The sequence below is a fragment of the Microcaecilia unicolor genome, chromosome 6, assembly GCF_901765095.1.
Source record: "Microcaecilia unicolor chromosome 6, aMicUni1.1, whole genome shotgun sequence".
Classification (NCBI taxonomy): domain Eukaryota; kingdom Metazoa; phylum Chordata; class Amphibia; order Gymnophiona; family Siphonopidae; genus Microcaecilia; species Microcaecilia unicolor.
In genome coordinates this window covers 186,018,220-186,040,024 of record NC_044036.1, presented here as the reverse complement: position 1 = coordinate 186,040,024, position 21,805 = coordinate 186,018,220, and the positions used below count along the sequence as shown (strand labels likewise).

Sequence of the window (21,805 nt, the reverse complement as noted above, 5' to 3'; positions counted from 1 at the left end):
CCTGGAGGGCTCACAATTAAAAAAAAAAAAAATCACAGAGAAGTGGAATTTAAATCTGGGTTCCTTGGTTCTTGGCCTACTGCACTAACCATTAGGCTACCCCTCTGTTGTGCATGGATATTTTTTCACTGAAAGAATAGTTACATTTTGGAACTCACTTCTGGAGGATATGGTAATAGCAGTTAGCATATCTGGGTTTCAAAAAGGTTTGGACAAGTTCCTGGAGGAAAAGTCCATAGTCTGCTATTGAGATGGACATGGGGGAAGCCACTGCTTGCCCCGAGATTGGTATCATGGAGTGTTGCTACCAATTGGGTTTCTGCCAGGTACTTGTGACCTGGTTTGGCCACTGTGGGAAACAGGATACTGGGCTAAATGGACTGTTAGTCTGACCCAGTATAGCTATTCTTATGTTCTTACACTGCCACAAGGTCCTCCTTGTCCTTTGTTTTGCCCAACTGATAATTTGGGCAGTTCAGTTTGTAAAGTGGATGCTCATGCTGAACGTCATCAGCATATGGACGTCTGTTTCTCATGAATTTTATAACAGGCAGTATGTCAGCAGATCCTGCTCTAACATAGATGAGAAATGGATGTCCTTATTCTGAGTTGGACATCCTTTCTAAAATTCTCCATAAGCTCACACATTAACAGTGATCGCACCTACACCTGATTTCTTGCTCTGAATGAATGTTCCCAGTTTTACAGGATCATAAAATACATATGAGGCTTCACATAGTTTTATCTTGCATTTGCATGGAAATCTAAGGAAAAATTTTGTGCCAGGAGCCTCCTGCTTCATAGCAAGAAACTGTTTCCTACGCTCCTGTGTTTTCTTACATACATCTGGAAAAAGTCTTATCTTATGTTCAAGAAAATCCACATTTTGGTAGCAAAACTGCAAGTGCATCACCGCGTCTTTGTCTTAAGCAAATACAAATGTCACAAAGTCTCCAGAAGTTTCCAAAAGGCTTGAAACGTCAAGTGAAGAAACCTCAGATTGTATAGGCCTTGCTTGATCTTTCACTACTGGTGCAACATAATATACATTATTTAAAGGAGGCATAGTATTTTCCGGAAAGTTCAAAACATCTTTTAAGTACTTATTAAAAAGTTCCCTGAGTGCTATAGATAACATGTAGGAAATTTAAAATATGCAAGTTCAAAGACCTGGCCTTATTTTCCATAAATTCCAGTTTCTGATGAATTGCCATGTTGTCAACTACCAGGGAAGACTAAGTACTTTTAATAGTTTTTACCACTTGGTCCAAATGCACAATTTTTTCCTTTAGTGTGCTTACCTCAGACTCGATCACTTGCGATTTAGCCAAGGATTGAGAAGCAAATCATGCATAGACTTCACAAAGCTTGTGCAATGGTCTTCCAAGGTGACAATTGAAGGGTTGACCAAAGGGGAAACAGAAAGAGACAGCAAAGAAGCCTCTGAAACTCTTTGCCAGAGGATGTGGTGACGGCGATTAGTATATCTGGGTTTAAAAATGGTTTGGACAGATTCCTAGAGGAAAAGTCCATAGTCTGCTATTGATACAGACATGGGAGGCAACTGCTTGCCCTGGGATTTGTAGTATGGAGTGTTGCCACGATTTGGGTTCTGCCAGGTACTTGTGACCTGACTTGGCCACTGTTTGGAAAACAGGATACTGGGCTAGATAGACCATTGGTCTGACCCAGTATGGCTACTGTTATGTTCTCAGCAGTTCCTTCAACTCCCGATACAGAGGATCTCCAGATTCCTCTGTTCTTTGAGGCTTAAACAGTATAAAAGTAACCAATTTATCTCTAAATTGCTAATTTGTTAAAGATAATTTATTGAGGAACATTATTTATTAAATGACTTCAAACTATATACAAGACTAAAGACACAATATGCATATGAAATTTGAGGGAATGGAGAAAGTGGCACTAGTATAAAAGAAGGAAAGTAGCTAGTCTGCAGGGGGGAGCAATGTTTTCTCTAAGCTGCTCTAAACATCCTGTAGCTGAGTAAAATTCAGAGCATCTATAAACGTAGTTAAACTGTAGGGAAACAAGTAGGAAAAGCTTGCAGAGCATAGTTATGGAATTCTTTCCAGCCTCCCTGCGAACGTTTATATGTGTGTGCACATGTCTGCATTTGTATTTATATGAAGCACTCACTGGGTAATATAACGGAAAATTTTTACTTGCGAAGAAACATTTTTGCTCACATCAACTCAGTCCTTAGAAGGAATATTGTACAAGATGTGAGAGCACCACAGCAGCACCTACTGACAACAGACAGACATAACAATTGTTAAACCTGTCCCACCGACCCTTATACACAGCATCATAACAGCAGAACTGTGACCCTGCCTATAATATATGCATCAGCAGCCATCTAAAATATTTATATAACATAACCATGAAATCTGCTGTCCAAAGCAGATTTCACAGATTTTACAGCTTAAGAGAACAGTAAAATAAAATGGCATGAAAATGAAAAAATTTTGTCATGAATTATACATACATGAAAATATAAATGATACCAGCAAAATGTAATAATACCAGTTGAAGGACTGGTAGTCCTGGATTTAGTGGGGGTTTGGAAATAAGCCCTTCAATTATTATTCACCACCTAATGATATTTTAGCAAACAGACAGTCCACTAGCTCCTTACAGATTGGCAAATTTTCTGCCAAACCCTTTACATACTCCACCTACAGCATCTTATGCTGTAGCAGTAAGTCCATTTTCGGCAAAAATTTTAAAAAGGCATTTTTTTACAGATGCACTGAAAAATGATTCTGCGTGCGCCCAAAACATGCGTCTATACTACCGCAGGCCCTTTTTCAGTTTGCCTTTGTAAGAGGCCCCATTGTGACTTTAGACTGCTTGGAACTGATCAGGAGACAGGTGAACTGGCTCCCTGGTCATGGACATCACACTTAACTCAGATAGTTGCAAAGAGTTGCAATGGGAAATCGAGCCCAGTTCCCCAGGTTCTCAGCCCACTTCACTAACCATTAAGCTACTCCTTCACTACCTACTTCCTTTTCTCTTTTTTTTTTTTTAATTGGCTTGATCTCAATATTACGGGCTTGTGTGGATCTGATCTTGTTTTCTTCATATATCTGTTTCTTTTTTTATTTGTATCATGCCACATTTCTGTACATTTTTATTTTACTTGATTTCTTTTCCCCATTATTTAGATTTGCAAATTGAACAAAAGAACAATGGAGATTACTTGGTTTATAAGCCTGACATCTTCAAAGTGGACATAAATTGACCTTAGTGATGAGGCAAATGTGCTTTATTTGCATATCCAGCCCATAGTAATTCCTTTCTCACTGTGATCTCTGTCACCTGGAGTGTGTTGAGGGATTCTAGTTGGCAATCCTGTGTTTCACTTCCAAAGGGATAACTAACCCTATAGTCTATATATCACAGAGGCTGGTGGCACCAGTATAGACCAACAGTTATTAAGGCATAAACTTTCATGGGCAAGAGTTTGTTTGTACAAACAGTACCTAGGTATTCCTATATTATGTTCCTGTGTGTTCTTCTACAGGAGGAAAAAGCCTCAACAGACTCCCGAAACTTAGCTCTAAGGCTATTTAATTCATAGGAGTTCTATCTGTCATCATTGGCTTAAAAAACCTCCTTTCCTTTATTGTTTATATCAATCCGGAGTCACTTATCTTTGCTTTGACTCCTTGTTGCTCATTCCAACGCTCAGTCTCTATTTGCCACGGCCTTCAGGGTCCGTGGTCCTGGCGTGCTGTAGCAACTGCAATACATACAAACAGTTATCCTTTTAATTTTACTAAGTTGCACACATCGTCTTAGCTCAACATACCTATACTCTGTCCGTTCTATCGGAAGAGGGCTACTGCTTCTGTATTTGTATTTGGAAACCTCAGCATCATATCCGTGTTACCCGTGATACCGTATTGATTAGAAGAAATACCATGTTGATTACATAAGTACATAAGCACCGCCATACTGGGAAAGACCAAGGGTCCATCAAGCCCAGCATCCTGTCTCCAACAGCGGCCAATCCAGGCTTCAAAAACCCGGCAACTGTTCAATGGACTTTTCCCTCAGGAATCTGTCCAAACCCCCTTTAAATTCCGTAAGGCCAGCTGCTGTCACTACATTCTCCGGCAACGAGTTCCAGAGTCTAACTACACCCTGAGTAAAGAAAAACTTTCTTCTATTTGTTTTAAATCTACCATATTCTAGCTTCATCTTGTGTCCCCTGGTTTTGTTGTTGTTTGAAAGTGTAAACAATCGCTTCACATCTGTCCGCTCTACTCCGCTCATTATCTTGTAGACTTCTATCATATCACCCCTCAGCCGCCTTTTCTCCAAGCTGAAGAGCCCTAACCTTCTCAGCCTTTCCTCATAGGGAAGTCGTTCCATTCCCTTTATCATTTTCGTTGCCCTTCTCTGCACCTTTCTAATTCCTTTATATCTTTTTTGAGATGTGGCGACCAGAATTGGACACAGTACTCGATGTGCGGTCGCACCATGGAGCGATACAACGGCATTATAACATCCTCGTGTTTGTTTTCCATCCCTTTCCTAATAATACTCAACATTCTGTGCGCTTTCTTAGCCGCGGCAGCACACTGGGCAGATGTTTTTAACGTCTTATCAACGATTACTCCCAGATTCCTTCCTAGGTCCGTAACTCCTAACGCGAAACCTTGCATGACATAGCTGTAATTCGGGTTCCTCTTACCCACATGCATCACTTTGCATTTGTCAACATTGAACTTCATCTGCCACTTGCACGCCCAATCCCCCAGTCTCGCGAGGTCCTCCTGTAATCTTTCACACTCCTCCTGCGACTTGATGACCCTGAATAATTTTGTGTCATCTGCGAATGTAATTACCTCACTAGTTATTCCCATCTCTAGGTCATTTATAAATATGTTAAAAAGCAGCGGTCCCATCACAGACCCCTGCGGGACCCCACTAACTACCCTTCTCCACTGAGAATACTGACCATTCAGCCCTACTCTTTGCTTCCTATCTTTCAACCAGCTCTTAATCCATAGTAATACCCTACCTCCGATCCCATGACTCTCCAGTTTCCTCAGGAGTCTTTCATGAGGCACTTTGTCAAATGCCTTTTGAAAATCCAGATACACAATATCCACTGGCTCCCCATTGTCCACATGTTTGTTCACCCCTTCAAAAAAAATGCAGTAGATTGGTGAGGCAAGACTTTCCTTCACTAAATCCGTGCTGACTTTGTCTCATCAGCCCATGTTTTTGTATGTACTCTGTAATTTTATTCTTGATAATAGCCTCTACCATTTTGCCCGGTACCGACGTCAGACTCACCGGTCTATAATTTCCTGGATCTCCTCTGGAACCTTTTTAAAAAATTGGCGTAACATTGGCTACCCTCCAGTCTTCCGGTACCACACTCGATTTTAAGGATAGATTGCATATTACTAACAGTAGCTCTAGAAGTTCATTTTTCAGTTCTAGTAATACTCTGGGATGAATACCATCAGGTCCTGGTGATTTACTACTCTTCATTTTGCAGAACTGGCCCATTACATCCTCCAAGTTTACAGAGAATTCGTTTAGTTTCTCCGACTCGCCTGCTTCAAATATGCTTTCTGGCACCGGTGTCCCTCCCAAATCCTCCTCGGTGAAGACCGAAGCAAAGAATTCATTTAATTTCTCCGCTATGGCTCAATCATCCCTGATCACCCTTTTAACACCATTTTCGTCCAGCGGCCCAACCGATTCTTTAGCCGGCTTCCTGCTTTTAATGTATCTAAAAAAAATGGACCCACTCAATTTTAGTATTCAACCCTCTTGGTTGTATGGTCTGTAATCGAAAAATCCATTTTTGCTCCTGTTGTAGTAATACCAATCTCTTATTGCCTCCTCTTGTGGGGAACTCGATTTTTTGTAGGATTACACATCGGAATGATTCAAAATCATGCCCTTCTTTTATGCAATATGCTGCCAAAGGTGTTGTTAATTTGTTGACATGGATATTACTTTTGTGTTCACCCAGTCTTACTTTTAGTTGTCTTGTAGTTTGCCCAATGTATAATTTTGCACATGGACACTGTATACAGTATACAACATATTCTGATTCACATGTTGTAGCGGAACGTAAAGTAAACCGTCGATCCGTCTGTGGGTCTTCAAATGTGTCTATCTCCATCATCAGGTCACACATCTGGCATTTTCCGCATTTACTATGCCCATTTATGCTCCTTCTTCGCCATTCCATAGGTTTTAGAGTAGTTGGGGATAAAATTTCTTTAAGATTCTTCTGCCTGCTGAACACCATCATCACCTCAACTTCTTGGAAGGTTGGCAAGGTTTGCACTACATGCCAGTGTGACCTAATCATTGTCGCTATCTTAGACCACATGGAATTGTATCTCCAAATACAGATTGCTTTGTTGATCTCTGTAGAATCATCTTTTCTTCTCGGTGTTAATAGATATTCTCTGCTATTGTATTTTGCTCTTGTGTAAGCTTTTTGGACAATTCCCCTAGGGGTATCCTCTATCACATAATCTCTTCTGGAGATCCTTGGACTGCTGTCTGAAATCTTGGTCATCTGAACAAATCTCCCTGTATCTTAAAAATTGGGATAGTGGGAAGCTGTCTTTTAACTTCTTCGGATGACAGCTAGTATATTCTAAGAAGGTATTCCGATCTGTCTTCTTCCTGAAGATAGTCGTAGTTATCTGTGTATCCTTCTTTTTCATCTGTACATCCAAATATGCTATATTTGTTTAACTTGCTTCCATTGTAAATTTTAGAGTTGGGTGTTTTTGATTGAGTTGTTCTACAAATTCTTCTAGCTCTTTTTGTCACCATCCCATATACAGAAGATGTCATCGATAAACCTTAACCACATCTTGATGTGTGGAAAGTAGTGGGAAGTGTATATGGCTTCTTCCTCAAACCGTGCTACAAACAGATTAGCCACTGACGGGGCCATCATAACTCCCATGGCTGCTCCTGACAGTTGTTTGAATAGCTTACCTGCAAATTGGAAGTAGTTATTCGTCATTGCTAATGAGGCTAGGGTTAATATAAAACTTGTTGGAACCCTTATGTCTAACTCCATTTTCAGTATCTGTAATGCCTCCTGTTGTGGAATAACAGTTTTTAAACTCACTATGTCCATTGTGACCATCCACCAACTGTCACAAACTCCTTTCAAGTCATTCCTCCTGTAGAAGAACACACAGGAACATAATATAGGAATACCTAGGTATTGTTTGTAGATACATTAAATAACTGATCCTAGGTTCGCTAGATTTTAGGAGATAGGTGTTTCCAAGAGTTTGTTTGGTCAGATGTGTTTTTGACATAGTGAACATTTGCCCCCAAAGCTTATTCCTCAATCTGTTATTCTGTAAAATACCGACAAACTCTGTTTTGTGTCTTACTGTAGTCTGGAATATTCTAAGAAGGCAGTGGCTAGTAATCTCATATCTCACTGTAATCTCTGCCCCCTGAAATGTACTTGATTGGATTCTGATTACTATTTTCTTGTTACTCATTGTGGTATCTTTTCTCAGGTGAAAACTCCTGTTCTGCTGATGCTGGGTGAGGAGGATATTCGAGTCCCAAACAAACAGGGGGTAGAGTATTACCGAGCTCTGAAAGCACACGGCGTCCCTGTTCGGTGAGTGAAAATCTCTGAGTCTTCAGTTTCCACGATATCTTGTCTGACCATCTCCTTTTACTAGCCCCAATCTCTTCCTTTTAGTCTTGTATCACAAAAAAAACTGTAGCCAGATTAGATCTTGCCCCCCTGCAGAACACCACAATGCATCCAAACCTGTGTAGAGATACACAGAAAGAGAGATGTACACACAGTTAGAGGAAAAGAGATACTTGAGTATAAACTGAGAAAGATAGAGGAACAAATTTAAAAAAAAAGTTTACCTTTCTACCACAAACATATAATGCTTTAGAGGTGTTTGGAATAAGCCTAAGAAGCTGTCGTGTGCACACTAGTTGCACTATTGGAAGTAATATGTATTAGTTGAGACAGTTTTCCAGCATTTGGCAGGAAACAGAAAATATCTTATTTCATTTTCAATATGCACAAGGCTGGTGGATTTACTCATATACATTTCCTAAATGAAATAGGAGGTAATGTCCTATTGTGGATTAAAAACTGGTTAAAAGATAGAAAACAGAGTAGGGTTAAATGGTCAGTATTCTCAATGGAGAAGGGTAGTTAGTGGGGTTTCTCAGGGGTCTGTGCTAGGACCGCTGCTTTTTAATATATTTATAAATGATCTAGAGATGGGACTAACTAGTGAGGTAATTAAATTTGCTGCTGACACAAAGTTATTCAAAGTTATTAAATTGCAGGAGGATTGTGAAAAATTGCTAAAGGACCTTATGAGACTGGGTATCCAATGGCAGATGACGTTTAATGTGAGCAAGTGCAAAGTAATGCATGTGGGAAAGTGGAACCCAAATTATAGCTACATGATGCAAGGTCCAATATTAGGTGTCATCAACCAGGAAAAGGTGTCATAGTTGATGATACCTTGAGACCCTCTACTCAGTATGCTGACCTCCTTCCAGTCTGCTCTTTTACTTGCCAAACAGGACTATTACATCCAGTTGACAAATTTTCTTGGCTCAAACCCTCGATGTCTCTTTGCCACACTGAAGTCTCTCCTCAAAGTGCCTTCATCTCCAACTCCCCCTTCACTTTCTCCCCAGATTCTGGCTGAGTTCTTTCATGATAAGGTTCACCTCCAACTCTCCTTCCCTTAGTCCATTCTCTCAACCCTCCAACCCCTGCCTCCTTTTCTTCATTTTCTGAAATCACTGAAGAGGAAACTACACATCTTCTTTCCTCCTCAAAACTAACTACCTGTTCATCTGATTCTATTCCCACCCATCTACTTAACACTATCTCTCCTACTGTCATCCCTTTTTATCTGTCATATCCTCAATCTTTCACTGTCCACTGCGACTGTTCCTGATGCCTTCAAGCATGCTGTAGTCACACCACTCCTTAAAAAACCTTCATTGGACCCTACCTGGCCTTCTAACTATCGCCCCATCTCCCACCTCCCTTTCCTATCCAAGATACTTGAACGTGCTGTTCAGCGCCGTTGCCTTGACTTTCTTTCATCTCAAGCTATTCTTGATCCACTTCAATCTGGCTTTCACCCTCTTCATTCAACTGAAACAGCGCTTGCTAAAGTCTCCAATGATCTGTTCCTGGCCAGATCCAAAGGTCTCTATTCTATCCTCATCCTTCTTAATCTATCTGCTGCTTTTGACACTGTTGATCACAGCCTACTCCTTGATACGCTGTCCTCACTTGGATTTCAGGGCTCTGTTCTTTCCTGGTTTTCTTCTTATCTCTCCCAGTGTACCTTTAGTGGATCCTCCTCTACTTCTATCCCACTGTCAGTTGGTGTACCTCAGGGATCTGTCCTGGGACCTCTTCTTTTCTCCATCTATACTTCTTCCCTTGGTACTCTGATCTCATCCCATGGTTTTCAGTATCATCTTTACGCTGATGACTCCCAGATCTACCTCTCCACACCAGAAATCTCAGCCAAAATCCAGGCCAAAGTATCAGCCTGCCTGTCTGACATTGCTGCCTGGATGTCTCAGCGCCATCTGAAACTAAACATGACCAAGACTGAGCTTCTCATCTTTCCCCCTAAACCAACCTCTCCTCCTCCCCCATTCTCTATTTCTGTGGATAACAATCTTTTCCTTCCTGTCTCATCAGCTCGTAACCTTGGGGTCATCTTCGACTCCTCCCTCTCCTTCTCTGCACATATTCAGCAGACTGCTAAAACCTGTCGTTTCTTTCTCTATAATATCAGCAAAATTCGCCCTTTCCTTTCTGAGCACACTACCAGAACCCTCATCCACACTCTCATCACCTCTCGCTTAGACTATTGCAACTTGCTTCTCACAGGTCTCCCACTTAGCCATCTCTCTCCTCTTCAATCTGTTTAAAATTCTGCTGCACGACTTATATTCCGCCAGTGTCGTTATGCTCATATTAGCCCTCTCCTCAAGTCATTTCACTGGCTTCCTATCCATTTCCGCATACAGTTCAAACTCCTCTTATTTTTTTTTTAATTCTTTATTTATAAGTTTTAATATTTATATCAGCAAACATAAATGCATTGAAATATATGACATAATACTTTATATCATTCAAGTATAGTAAGGAAAAATTATTATTTAGTTTGTCCGCAATTATTTGGTCAAGATACTAAGAAATAATTCAAGTGGAAAAATATAGTAAATTAACAATTTACAAACAGACGGGAGCAACGAATGTACACAGCCGATATTCAGCATATTTAGACTAAGGGAGTACCTCCATGGTAGGGACAACCTTTTCCCTTGATTCAATAAACTCTAATAGCTTCTTGGGAGTAAAGAAAATATAGTTCACCAGATAAATTGAAATACAACATTTACAAGGAAATCTCAGCACCAATGTGCCTCCTAATTTTTAAAACCTTAGGTTTGTACGAAAGAAATTATTTTCTCCTCTTTTGTTTTGTTTTTGTTACATTTGTACCCCGCGCTTTCCCACTCATGGCAGGCTCAATGCGGCTTACATGGGGCAATGGAGGGTTAAGTGACTTGCCCATAGTCACAAGGAGCTGCCTGTGCCTGAAGTGGGAATCAAACTCAGTTCCCCAGGACCAAAGTCCACCACCTTAACCACTAGTGTAATCCTTGCTATATCTGGGAACACTTGAAACTTTTGTCCCATGAAAGAATCGTTAATATGTCGAAAGTATAACCGAAGAATATTGTTTCAGTCAAACTCGAGAGCAAATGTTACCAACAATGTAGTTCTTTCAGAAATCAGTTCAAGAGAGTTCTCCAAGAATTCTGTTAAGTTTAATGTAGGGCCAGGAGCTGTTTGAGGTTGTTCCAACAGTTATGTATTGGGTTCTCGTTATGGGGGGAAACCCCTCCACTGGAATCCCCAGTACCTCAGTACAATATTTCTTAAGCATATCTGTAGCATTTAGCAATGGTGATTTTCGGAAAGTTCAAAAATCTCAAATTGTTTCTGCGCCCATTATTGTCAAGATATTCCATTTTTCTGTCTTGGATTTCTCTTTCTTTAATCAAAACTGAGGTAATATTCTGTAGTTTTTCAACCTGTCCTTCTATTTTCATGATTTTAACTTGCTGCTCCTGAGTTTGAACTAACAAAGTTTGATTGACCTGTTTCAGTTCCGTTATTTCACTTTTTACTGAATTATTCGTCAAGAGTAAAGTGTTGTTCACTGCCTGAATGGCATCCCAAAGTGTATTCATAGTTACCACTGCTGGTCTCATTAAAGCTCCAGTAAACACGGTTGCAATCTCCCGAGAAACAGGAGCAGCGACCTGCACTGGATCCTATAATGATGTCTCCTTTCCCGGGGTTGAAGTGCTCATAGGTCCTCCCTCTACGAGTACCACCGGTCTGGGTAACTCCAGAACCTCAGGCTGTCGTGACCCCACGAGCAAAGAATCGCCTCCGGGTTGCGGAGGAGCAGTGAAGGAAGGAGGACTTAGCGTCACTCCTTCTATGCTGTGCTCGACGCCCTGAGAAGCCGAGCCTATCGAAGTGGGCATTTGTTCTTCAAGAGGCCCCACTCGAAAGCTCTCCAAGGTCATCTAGTGAGTGGCGGGGGTTGGCGGCGGAACCGCGGAGGAAGGAGCCGTCGTTTTCCCCTTTCTCTTCCCCATAATGAAATTGGGAAGATCAATCCTCGCACCAGTCTCAGGAGCTAAGGTGCCTCACTTCCGTTCCTGACGCCATCTTGACCAAAACTCCTCTTATTGACCTATAAGTGCATTCACTCTGCAGCTCCTCAGTATCTCTCCACTCTCATCTCTCCCTACATTCCTCCCCGGGAACTCCGTTCAGTGGGTAAATCTCTCTTATCTGCACCCTTCTCCTCCACTGCTAACTCCAGACTCCGTTCCTTTTATCTTGCTGCACCATATGCCTGGAATAGACTTCCTGAGCCAGTACGTCAAGCTCCATCTCTGGCAATCTTCAAATCTAAGCTAAAAGCCCACCTTTTTGATGCAGCTTTTAACTGTTAACCCTTATTCACTTGTTCAGAACCCTTCATCCTCACTTTAATATTCCCTTATCTCTTGTTGTCCTGTTTGTCTGTCCTAATTAGATTGTAAGCTCTGTCAAGCAGGGACTGTCTCTTCATGTTCAAGTGGACAGCACTGCGTACGTCTAGTAGCACTTTAGAAATAAGTAGTAGTAGTATGCTGCGGCGGCTAAGAAAGCAAATAGAATGTTAGGTATTATTAGGAAAGGAATGGAAAACAAAAATGAGAATGTTATAATGCCTTTGTATTGTGCCATGGTGCGACCACACCTCAAATACTGTGTGCAATTCTGGTCACCGCATCTCAAAAAGATGTAGTGGAATTAGAAAAGGTCCAGAGAAGGACGACGAAACTGTTAAAGGGGATGAGATGTTTTCCCTTTGAGGAAAGGCTAAAGCAACTAGATTTCTTCAGCTTGGAGAAGAGACGGCTGAGGGGACATATGATATAGAGGTCTATAAAATAATAAGTGGAATGGAATGGGTGGAAGTGAATCATGTGTTTACTGTTTCCAAAAATACTAGGACTAGGGGGCACGTAATGAAGCTTCAACGTAATACATTTTAAAACAAATCAGAGAAAATATTTCTTCACTCAATATGATGTTATATTCTGGAATTCGTTGTCATAGAATGTGGTAAAAGCAGTTAGCTTAGTGGGGTTTAAAAAAGGTTTAGATAACTTCCTAAAAGTCCATAAGCCATTGTTATGATGGACTTGGGGAAAATCCACTGCTTATTTCTAAGATAATCTTCATAAATCTATTGTACTGTTTTGGGATCTTGCCAGGTACTTGTAACCTGGATTAGTCACTGTTGGAAACAGGATACTGGACTTGATGGATCTTCAGTCTGTTCCATTATGAAAACGCTTATGCTCTTATACATTTAGCCATTTAGGGGTGAATTCTATATAATGGAGCCTAAAAAATCGGCTTAAAGTTATGCATGGGCATGGTTTATAGAATGCCACTTAAGCATGGAGATTGCACCTAAATCTAGGTGTATCCATTTGCACCAGTGAAAATGTTGTGCAAATGCGAGCGCCTAAATTTAGGCGTGTTGCCCTAATTGTGCACGTAACTCGAATCCACACCCATGCTCCGCCCCAGACCACCCATGTCCTTCCCATTGCTGCATCCCGTTATTCGGGACACTTGTAAAATTTAGACACTGATCACGTGCCTAAATTTGAGCACATACACCCTTATTGGTTTCAGTTATTGCCAATAATAACTTATTAAGCCAATTAGCACTAATTGGCTTGTTAAGCAAAATTGCTTTTGCAAATTAGCTACTCGCACTGATTTTCGTGCACTTTAGTGGCCGTTTATAGAATTAGGGGGATAGGGGGCAGTTCTAGGACTGGGTACCAAAGTTAGGGGCTGATTGCAAATTCTATAGTGGCATCTGGGTGCAGAGTCCGTTATAGAATACTAGGTATAAATTGGTATCTACAAGCCTACAGTTATGTGCACCCACAGGCCATGTTAATAGCAGGTTTAAATCCACGTGTCTAAATGCGCTTTAGTTCCTGTGCCCTGTGTTTCACACTAATTTATGTAAATGCAAGGGGACACTTATGAATAGCACTGAGTATGCACATGTATATCTACACATGTAAGGGCTTGTTATAGCTTCCTTAGCACCTGCAGAAGATGAATCCAAGAGACTTGTGGGTTGTGACCATGTACCAGCAGGTGAAGATAGAGAGCACTGAACTCTGTCTTATAGGATGGTATGCTCCCTGGTTAGTCAGTATATCTCTATCTCCAGCAGGCAGTGGATGGTCTGTCACTAGATCCTGGTTTCATCTGTGTTGTGGCTACTGTTCTGGGTTTCCCGGTTCTGTAGGACCAGGGGTTGGGGTTACACCTGGTGGTGTCAGGTCCCTCCCCCATCCCTATCCAGCCACTTTCTCCTTCCTCACAGACTGAAAAAACAAATTTAAGGATTGCAGCAGCGTTGCCTGCTTATGTGGCTACTTGGATGTTGGATGGGGTTGCTCTGCTGTTACCTGTATACCCTGGGCCAGAGTGGTGAGTGTTCCTTTCAATATTTTTCTCCCTCTTCGGGCTTACTCGCAATTTACCTTTTTCATTGTGATTGATGCAGAGCCTTGACAGTGCTGTTCTCACTATGCTAAGCAGAGAGCAGCATCAGGGAAATGTCGACAGGGTGTTCTGAGAGCATTTCAGTGGATCAGCCTTTTTTTGGCGGGCAAACCGTTGCTGTGCAATTGTGGTGTTTCTCTCCTCAGCTGACGTTATCCGACGCAGTTTTTCAGGCTCCCATGGCCATTTTAAATCAGCATGCATGGCTCCCGCAGCTGTGGAATCCATGCTGGCTCTTCAAGCTGGGCATGTTTCTGGACCGTTTACATGTGCTGGTAAGGTTTCTGACTCTATTGTAACTCCTGGGCCTCTGATTGTTTTCCCAGCGTTTGTTCTTTCAGTGCATCAAGTCTATATTCTGCAAAGGTCTCCTCCGCATACGCAGCCATCTGCCTATCTCTCTCAGCGGCAGTTGAAGGTTTCTGGGTCCTTGCAAACTTCTTAGCCTCGTCAGTTGGATTCTGTGAGTGAAGGAAGATGTTTTGAACCTGTCTCTGAGGCAGATTAGCACCTCTATCTACCCCTCAGTAGTGAAGTTGCTGCCCAGCCTGATGCACACTTTCTGTTTTTCTGTGGGATTTGAGAAGGGTGAGATTCTGGCTGATGAAGAGGCTGTTCCTATATCCTGTTAACATTTATTTTCCCCAAGGAGGACTTAACTTCCTTTATGGCTAAAGCTCTGAATGTTTCTAACTCAGTCATAAAACCCCTCAGTCTGTACTCCTGGGATAAGTGGAACATTGGAAGCCGACTAAAGCATTCCCTGTACATGAGGCTATTCACATGCTTATTTCGACTCAGTGGACCACCCCAGATTGCAGTCTCAAGGAGGCCTGGGCCATGACTTGCCTTTCTTCTATTGCTCAGGATGAGCTTGGGAGGCTTACATTACCTTAATTTGATTCTTTGGTGGCTGCAGGTACAAAAAAAACAAACAAAGAAAAAAAACCACCCTGCCGGGGGAAGGTGCAATGGCCTTAAAAGGATGTGAGGATGGGACATTAGGTTCTTCTTGACCTGCTCCTTTCCCCTGGCCTAGCTTCCTGCTCTGATGGCCAAAGCCGCATAGCATGGTTGAGCCTGACTGCTGCTCCCAGGTCACAGGACCATACCTGGTTGAGCTCAGAGCTTTGCTCTGCAACTCCCAGTCGCACTTCTTAGTGCCACTGTATGTGGCTTTGTCTCAGTCCTGCAGGTCCTTGCCTCAGGGGTGTGGGTCCCTATCCCTCCACCCTTGTTGCCTGTTCGGCTGTATTCCGCATAGGCTCCACCTGCAGCGCTCAGGGTTTCCAAAAGTGCTCCCTTCGGCAATACATATACCAAATAAGAATGATAATACTAATAATAATTAATTCAATTGGCCTGGCTAGCTTCATGCCCTTTGTCAGGGGTTAATGCTTTTGTAATGTGCTCAATAGAGAATTTCCCTCCAGGTGCACCCAGAGGGCTGGGGACAGCAGAGATGCTGGAGCCCCCAGGCCAAGTAGGCTGGGGCAGTCAGGAAGGCCAGTGTGTGTTTGCCATGGGGGTAGTAGATTATTTTTCTGTTGTGCAAATGTGGCTTTTTAATCAGTCTGCCTCTCAGTGACATTTTATAGGTGCTATTTCCTAACCCCCACCCCTTTCCGGACAAAAATGGATACATTGCTGTCACACACACTGTTCTGCCAGGCAGTGTTGCCAGGTGGGCGGTTTTACCGCCCAATTGGGCGGTTTTCCGCAACCAGCCGCGGGAAATTTTTGCCCGCGGCGGGTTGCGGTTTTTTGGGCTGCTTTTTGGGCTTCAGGGTGGTTTTTTGGGCGGTTTTTTCGGCCGCGGCCGCGGGGGGCGGGGTTAGTGACGTTTTGGGCGGGGCTGATGACAGGGAGGCAGGGCTGATGACGGGGAGGCGGGGCTGATGACGGGGGAGGCGGGGCTGATGACGGCGGGGGCGGGGTTGATGACGGCGGGGGCGGGGTGATGACGCGGGGGTGGGGGTGTCAGGGGCGGGGTTTGAGTTTGGGCGGGTTTTGGGCTGGATTTAGGCTGGTTTGGGTGGGAAAAAAAATTTCCACCTGGCAACCCTGCTGCCAGGACAAATTGGCAGTTAGAATCCTCTCTTCTCTCTGAATTCACTCAGAAAAATAAATAACAAATTCCCTGCTGGTAGGAAGGTATAATTCCTGGCCCTCGCCAGAGCAGGCACCAACCCCTGGGTAGCGCAATCAAATCTCTCCTCTCCCAGCAGACCTGTTCCTGGAGCGGTGTTGCCAGGGGTGTATCTGGAGGTTCTGTATCTCAAGGAGGCCTACTTGACTCTTTAGCCCTCTTGCACTGGTGTGTTCTTCGCCTTGCAAGTCTAGGGCATTTGTTTCAGTTTCAAGTAATGCGGTTTGGGTTAGCTATGGCGCCCAGAACATTTTCTAACGTTATGGTGGTGGTAGCCACCTTCCTGAGAAAAGAGGGAATCAGAGTGCATTCTTGCCTGGATGACTGACTACTCAGGGCCTTGTCAGAGCAGGCAAGTTGTCAAGTGACTACTAGGGTCATGACACTTTTGCAGTCTCGAGGTTAGGTCATCAATCTGCACAAGTCATCTGGTCCCAACACAGGCATTGTAATATCTGGGAGTATGATTTAACTTGTCTTGGGGGCCAGGTGTCTTTCCCAAAACAGAGAAGACACAAGATTCAAGAGCAAATTTGCCACTTGTTGCGAATTCCAAATCCCTGAGCTTGTTACTGTGTTCAGGTGCTGAGCACTACGGTGGTGTCCTTGAAGGTGGTGTTTTAGGATGGAGTTTATATGCGTCCACTCCATCAGTCTTTCTTGTCCCAGTAGTTGCTAGTTTCTCAGGGCTACCATTAGCATCTCATGTGGGGACCTCTGGCAAAGCGCAGTATGTCAGATTGGCTTCAACTGAACAACTCCTCCAAGGGGCAGCTCTGGTGTCTCCTCTTTGGATAGCTGTCATCACAGATACCAGCCTGACAAGTTGTGGAACCCACTGTCTTCAACATACTACTCAAGGTCTATGGAGCCACACAGCACCACTGTGACAGTCCACTTGGTGTGGGCTCAGAGTGGTGCACAACACTCTTCAAGCCTTGCAATCTATTCTGCAGGGCAAATCAGCTCAGGTTCTCTCAGTCAACATGATGGCAGAAGATTCCATCAGTAGGCAGGCACTTGATGTCTTCCTCTAACAACAGAAGCGCGCCTTCTATTTTACTGGGCGGAAAGGTATTTGTAGCAACTTTCATCTGCTCACCTAGCAGAAACTCTCAATGGGCAAGTGGGTTTCCACAGCAGGACTCCCTGAACCCAACTGAATGGGAGCTGGCACTGGACACCTTCCAGCTGGTAACTCATGCCTGTTCCCAGGGTTAGATTCTGTATTTCTCATTCCCTTCTCATCCAGATGTGGTTTGTTTCTTGAAAGGGGCTCGTCTTAGGCCTCCTCCTCTTCGTTGTTCTTCTCGCAAGTGGAATCTTAGTGTGGTTCTGCAGGCTCAAAAAAATACAAAAGCTCCCTTTGAACCTCTGAAGCAGGCTACTTTGAAAGATCTTCCTCTCCTTCTACTGGCTTGTTGCCTCAGCTCGTGGAGTTTGAGTTACAGGCGTGATCGGGCAGGATCCGTTTCTTCCTTTCTGAGATTCAGGAGTGACTATTCATACCTTTCCTTCTTGTCTTCCCAGGGTGGTTTTGACTTTTCATCTAATCCAGTGAGAAATAGTTGCCTGAGATGCTGCATGACCCCCAATTCAGGCCCGAGAAAAGAATACAATGATTATCGAACTGTCTGAGAATATTGGTAGTCTGCAAATACCAGAGAAGAACTCAACAAACATCAAGGCAACAAAGCAAGCGAAAATCTGTCTTACAATTCCCTTCCTTAAAAGAGCACAAAAAGAGGCTGGCTTAGATGAAGACTACCAATATTCTCAGACAGTTCGATAATCATTTTATTCTCTTCTCGGACCTGAATCGGGGGTCATGCAGCATCTCAGGCAACTATTTCTCACTGGATTAAGGAGCCTATTGCCTCTTCTTACCTTCTTTCTGGCAAGCAACTGCCGGCTTCTCTGTGAGCACAATCTGTTAGGACCCTAGCGACTTCTTGGGCGGAATCATGAGTTTTTTCCCATGAAGGTGTTTGTAAAGTGACTTCGTGATCCTCATTCCATCCTTTTTTCCAAGCATTATCTAGATGATGTGGCTCGAACAGACTCTTCTTTCAAACAGTTAGTGTTCTCTCTGCGGGAGTTTGGGATTCCCCCCCTACATGAGGATTGCTTAGCTACGTCCCACAAGTCTCTGGATTCATCTGCTTCAGGTGCTAAGGAGGGAGAAATTGTCTTACCTGATAATTTTCTTTCCTATAACCGCAGCAGATGAATCCAGAACCCCACCCTTCTTCAGTGCTCTGTTCTCATAGTTTGTTCATTTCTCTGTTTAGGGTACTGGCTCATTTTGGGGTAAAGTTTTTGCTGTTTTCTACTGTTCAAACTGCTTCTCTGTGAGGGGATCTATTATGCCTCTTTATTCCTTCTGCTTTGTTAAGAGAATACTGACTAACAAAGGAGCATACCATCCTATAAGACAGAGTTCAGTGCTCTCTATCTTCACCTGCTGATAGATGGTCACAACCCACAAATTCAATCCAACAAGTCTCTGGATTCATCTGCTGCGATTAAAGGAAATGAAATTATCAGGTAAGACTTCATTTCTCCACTTTAGTGTGCAAATGGCCCTCTTACATTTAGTCACCCAAAGTCATAGAAAAATGGAGATAAAGGGTAATTCTATAAGTGGACACCTGCCTTTAGGCACCCACACAGTGAGAGCCTATTCTATAATGACATCTGTGTGCCCGGAATACTAGTATGAAATAACCCAGCTGATCAGTGCAGGTGACATTTGTCACCCCATTCCTAACACATGCCATATGCATGGTCTCATTAGGGGTTTACACTGTGCATCTCTTCTATCCTTTGTCTACAGATGCCTGATGTTTGATAGTTAATGTGAAATATAAGTAAATGGGCTCTTTTCTCTTTTTCTTTAGAGCACTCTGGTACCCAGGAAATAACCACTCCCTTTCCAAAGTGGATGCTGAGGCTGATGGTTTCATGAATATCGTGCTTTGGCTTGTCAAGCACATGAGACTTTGATCTTGCTGCCTTTCACCATACCAACACAGATTTAGTTCATTCAAGACTGACTTCTTAATTCTAGCAGTGAATAGTAGAATTTCAATGCATATAGTTCTGGAGTTTATAAATCTCAAGTCATGGTTTTTGATTTTAGTATGATTTTTTCTAATTGTTAATTAAACATATTATTCAGCTCACAGTTTGATGTTTTTATTGGGATGGGAGTCCTAATCAACAATTTTCTTTTGTTAATAATGAAAGTGAAAAGTGATGTTTGAAATGTCTATATATGAATGCCAGGAGCCTAAGAAATAAGATGGGAGTTAGAATATATTGCACTAAATGAAAAATCTATATATATAAAAGGCACCACTGAAGCCTCCAGCCGGAAGTGTGAAGCGCCCTGGGGGAGGGGGAAGGGGAGGGAGAGAGGGCAGAGGGCAGGGACACACACACTCCCACATGCACACTCTGAAGAAAACCTTGCTAGCCCCCGTTTCATTTGCATCAGAAACGGGTTTTTTTTTACTAGTTAGATATAATAGGCATATAATAGCCTGACACTGTTGGGAAACTGTGGGGTACAAATGAGATAAATAATAAATAATCATCTCTTAAACCTGGTGGAAGGAGGCTAACCAGGGGTCATACCGGGGTACAAATTATATCGTAGTGATAGGGTGGATCAAATTGGTGGAGGGGTATATTAACGAGAGCCTTGAATCAAATAGATTGAAAATTCTTCAGGAAACAAAACACTTCTTGGAATCACTGTGGATTGAAATTCCATGTGTAAAGGGGAAAAGGATAATGATAGGAGTGTACTACCGTCCGCCTGGCCAGGATGAACACACAGATGCAAAAATGTTAAAGGAAATTAGAGACGCAAACAAACTAGGCAACACAATAATAATGGGTGATTTCAATTACCCTGACATCGACTGGGTAGATGTAACATCGGGACACGGTAGGGAGGGTAAAATTCCTTGATGAAAATCAAGGACAGCTTTATGGAGTAGCTGGTACAGGAACCGACAAGAGAAGGAAAAATTTGGTCTAAGAATTCGGATCTGACCTCAGTGGGTTGTTTTGTTCTAATCAGAGTGTTACCTTTCATATTTTTCCTCTCTTTCATGCGTCCCCTGATTGCCTGTCCTCTACCTGAGGCTAGGTACATATTGTAATAGTCCCTATATATATATATATATATATATATATAAATAAACTAGAGCTGGAATAGGCCTTGGCATTGCCATTTCATTTAAATTACCTATTGCATGCTCATCTTCCCACACTTCCCTTTTATTTGTAGCATAATGTTCTTATACCTCCAGTACTATGGGAAACCTGGAAAAGACTTTTATAACTCTGGGGGCATTGTCTTTTCTCCAGTGATCTTCTCCCCAGTGTAGGTAACGCAGCTTTTAAGCCATGGATGAGCAATGTACATTTTCAGAGATGGGCCCAAGAGGGTATGCAATTCTTACATCAGGTCACCAAGGATGATGGATCCATAATATCAATTACAAATTTTCCAAGAGGGACGGAGGGAGACTGGAATACAATTTTTGTACATAGACAACTGGCACATTATCCAGCTTATTTTCGAAGGAGATCGCCGGCCATCTTCAGACACAAATCGGGAGATGGCCGGCGATCTGAAGTTGGCCAAATCGGTATAATTGAAAAGCCGATTTTGGCCGGCTTCAACTGCTTTCCATTGCGGAGCCGGCCAAACTTCAAGGGGGCCTGTCAGTAGGGTAGTGAAGGCAGGATGGGGGCGTGCTCACGAGATGGCCGGCTTCGCCTGATAATGGAAAAAAGAAAGCTGGCCTTGATGAGCATTTCACCGGCTTTACTTGGTCCCTTTTTTTTCACGACCAAGCTTCAAAAAGGAGCCCCAACTGACCAACGGAGGGAATCAGGGATGACCTCCCAGTGGTCACCAACCCCCTCCCACTCAAAAAAAAATTTTAAAAAAATATTTTTTTGCCAGCCTCAATGTCATACCCAGCTCCCTGACAGCAGTATGCAGGTCCCTGGAGCAGTTTTAGTGGGGGAGTGCACGTCAGGCAGGTGGACCCAGGCCCACCCCCCCTACCTGTTACACCTGTGGTGGAAAATGTTGAGCTCTACAAAACCCACTGTACCCACATATAGGTGCTCCTCCCCTTCATCCCTAAGGGCTATGGTAGTGGTGTACAGTTGTGGGGAGTTGGATTTGGGGGGCTCATCACACAAGGTAAGGGAGCTATGCACCTGGGAGCTATTTTTGAAGTCCACTGCAGTGCCCCCTAGGGTGCCTGGTTGGTGTTCTGGCATGTCAGGTGGACCAGTGCACTACAAATGCTGGCCCCTGCCATGACCAAGTGGCTTGGATTTGGCTGGGTCTGAGATGGCCGGCTTCAGTTTCCATTGTGGGCAAAAACCGAAGCCGGCCA

General features: G+C 43.1%; 1 protein-coding gene across 2 annotated transcripts in view; it reads left to right on the top strand.

Annotated features, from left to right (window-relative positions):
* The window catches only part of LOC115471611 (acylamino-acid-releasing enzyme-like), a 294,629-nt gene extending 275,066 nt beyond the window's left edge, over window positions 1–19,563 (top strand). For both annotated transcript variants that reach the window (XM_030205319.1, XM_030205318.1), the window contains 2 exons: window positions 7,554–7,660; window positions 19,277–19,563. In XM_030205319.1, coding sequence (XP_030061179.1) covers window positions 7,554–7,660; window positions 19,277–19,382 — 213 coding nt within the window. In that variant the 3' untranslated portion in view covers window positions 19,383–19,563. The remainder of the gene's footprint in view (window positions 1–7,553; window positions 7,661–19,276) is intronic.
* The last annotated feature ends 2,242 nt before the right edge of the window (window positions 19,564–21,805 follow it).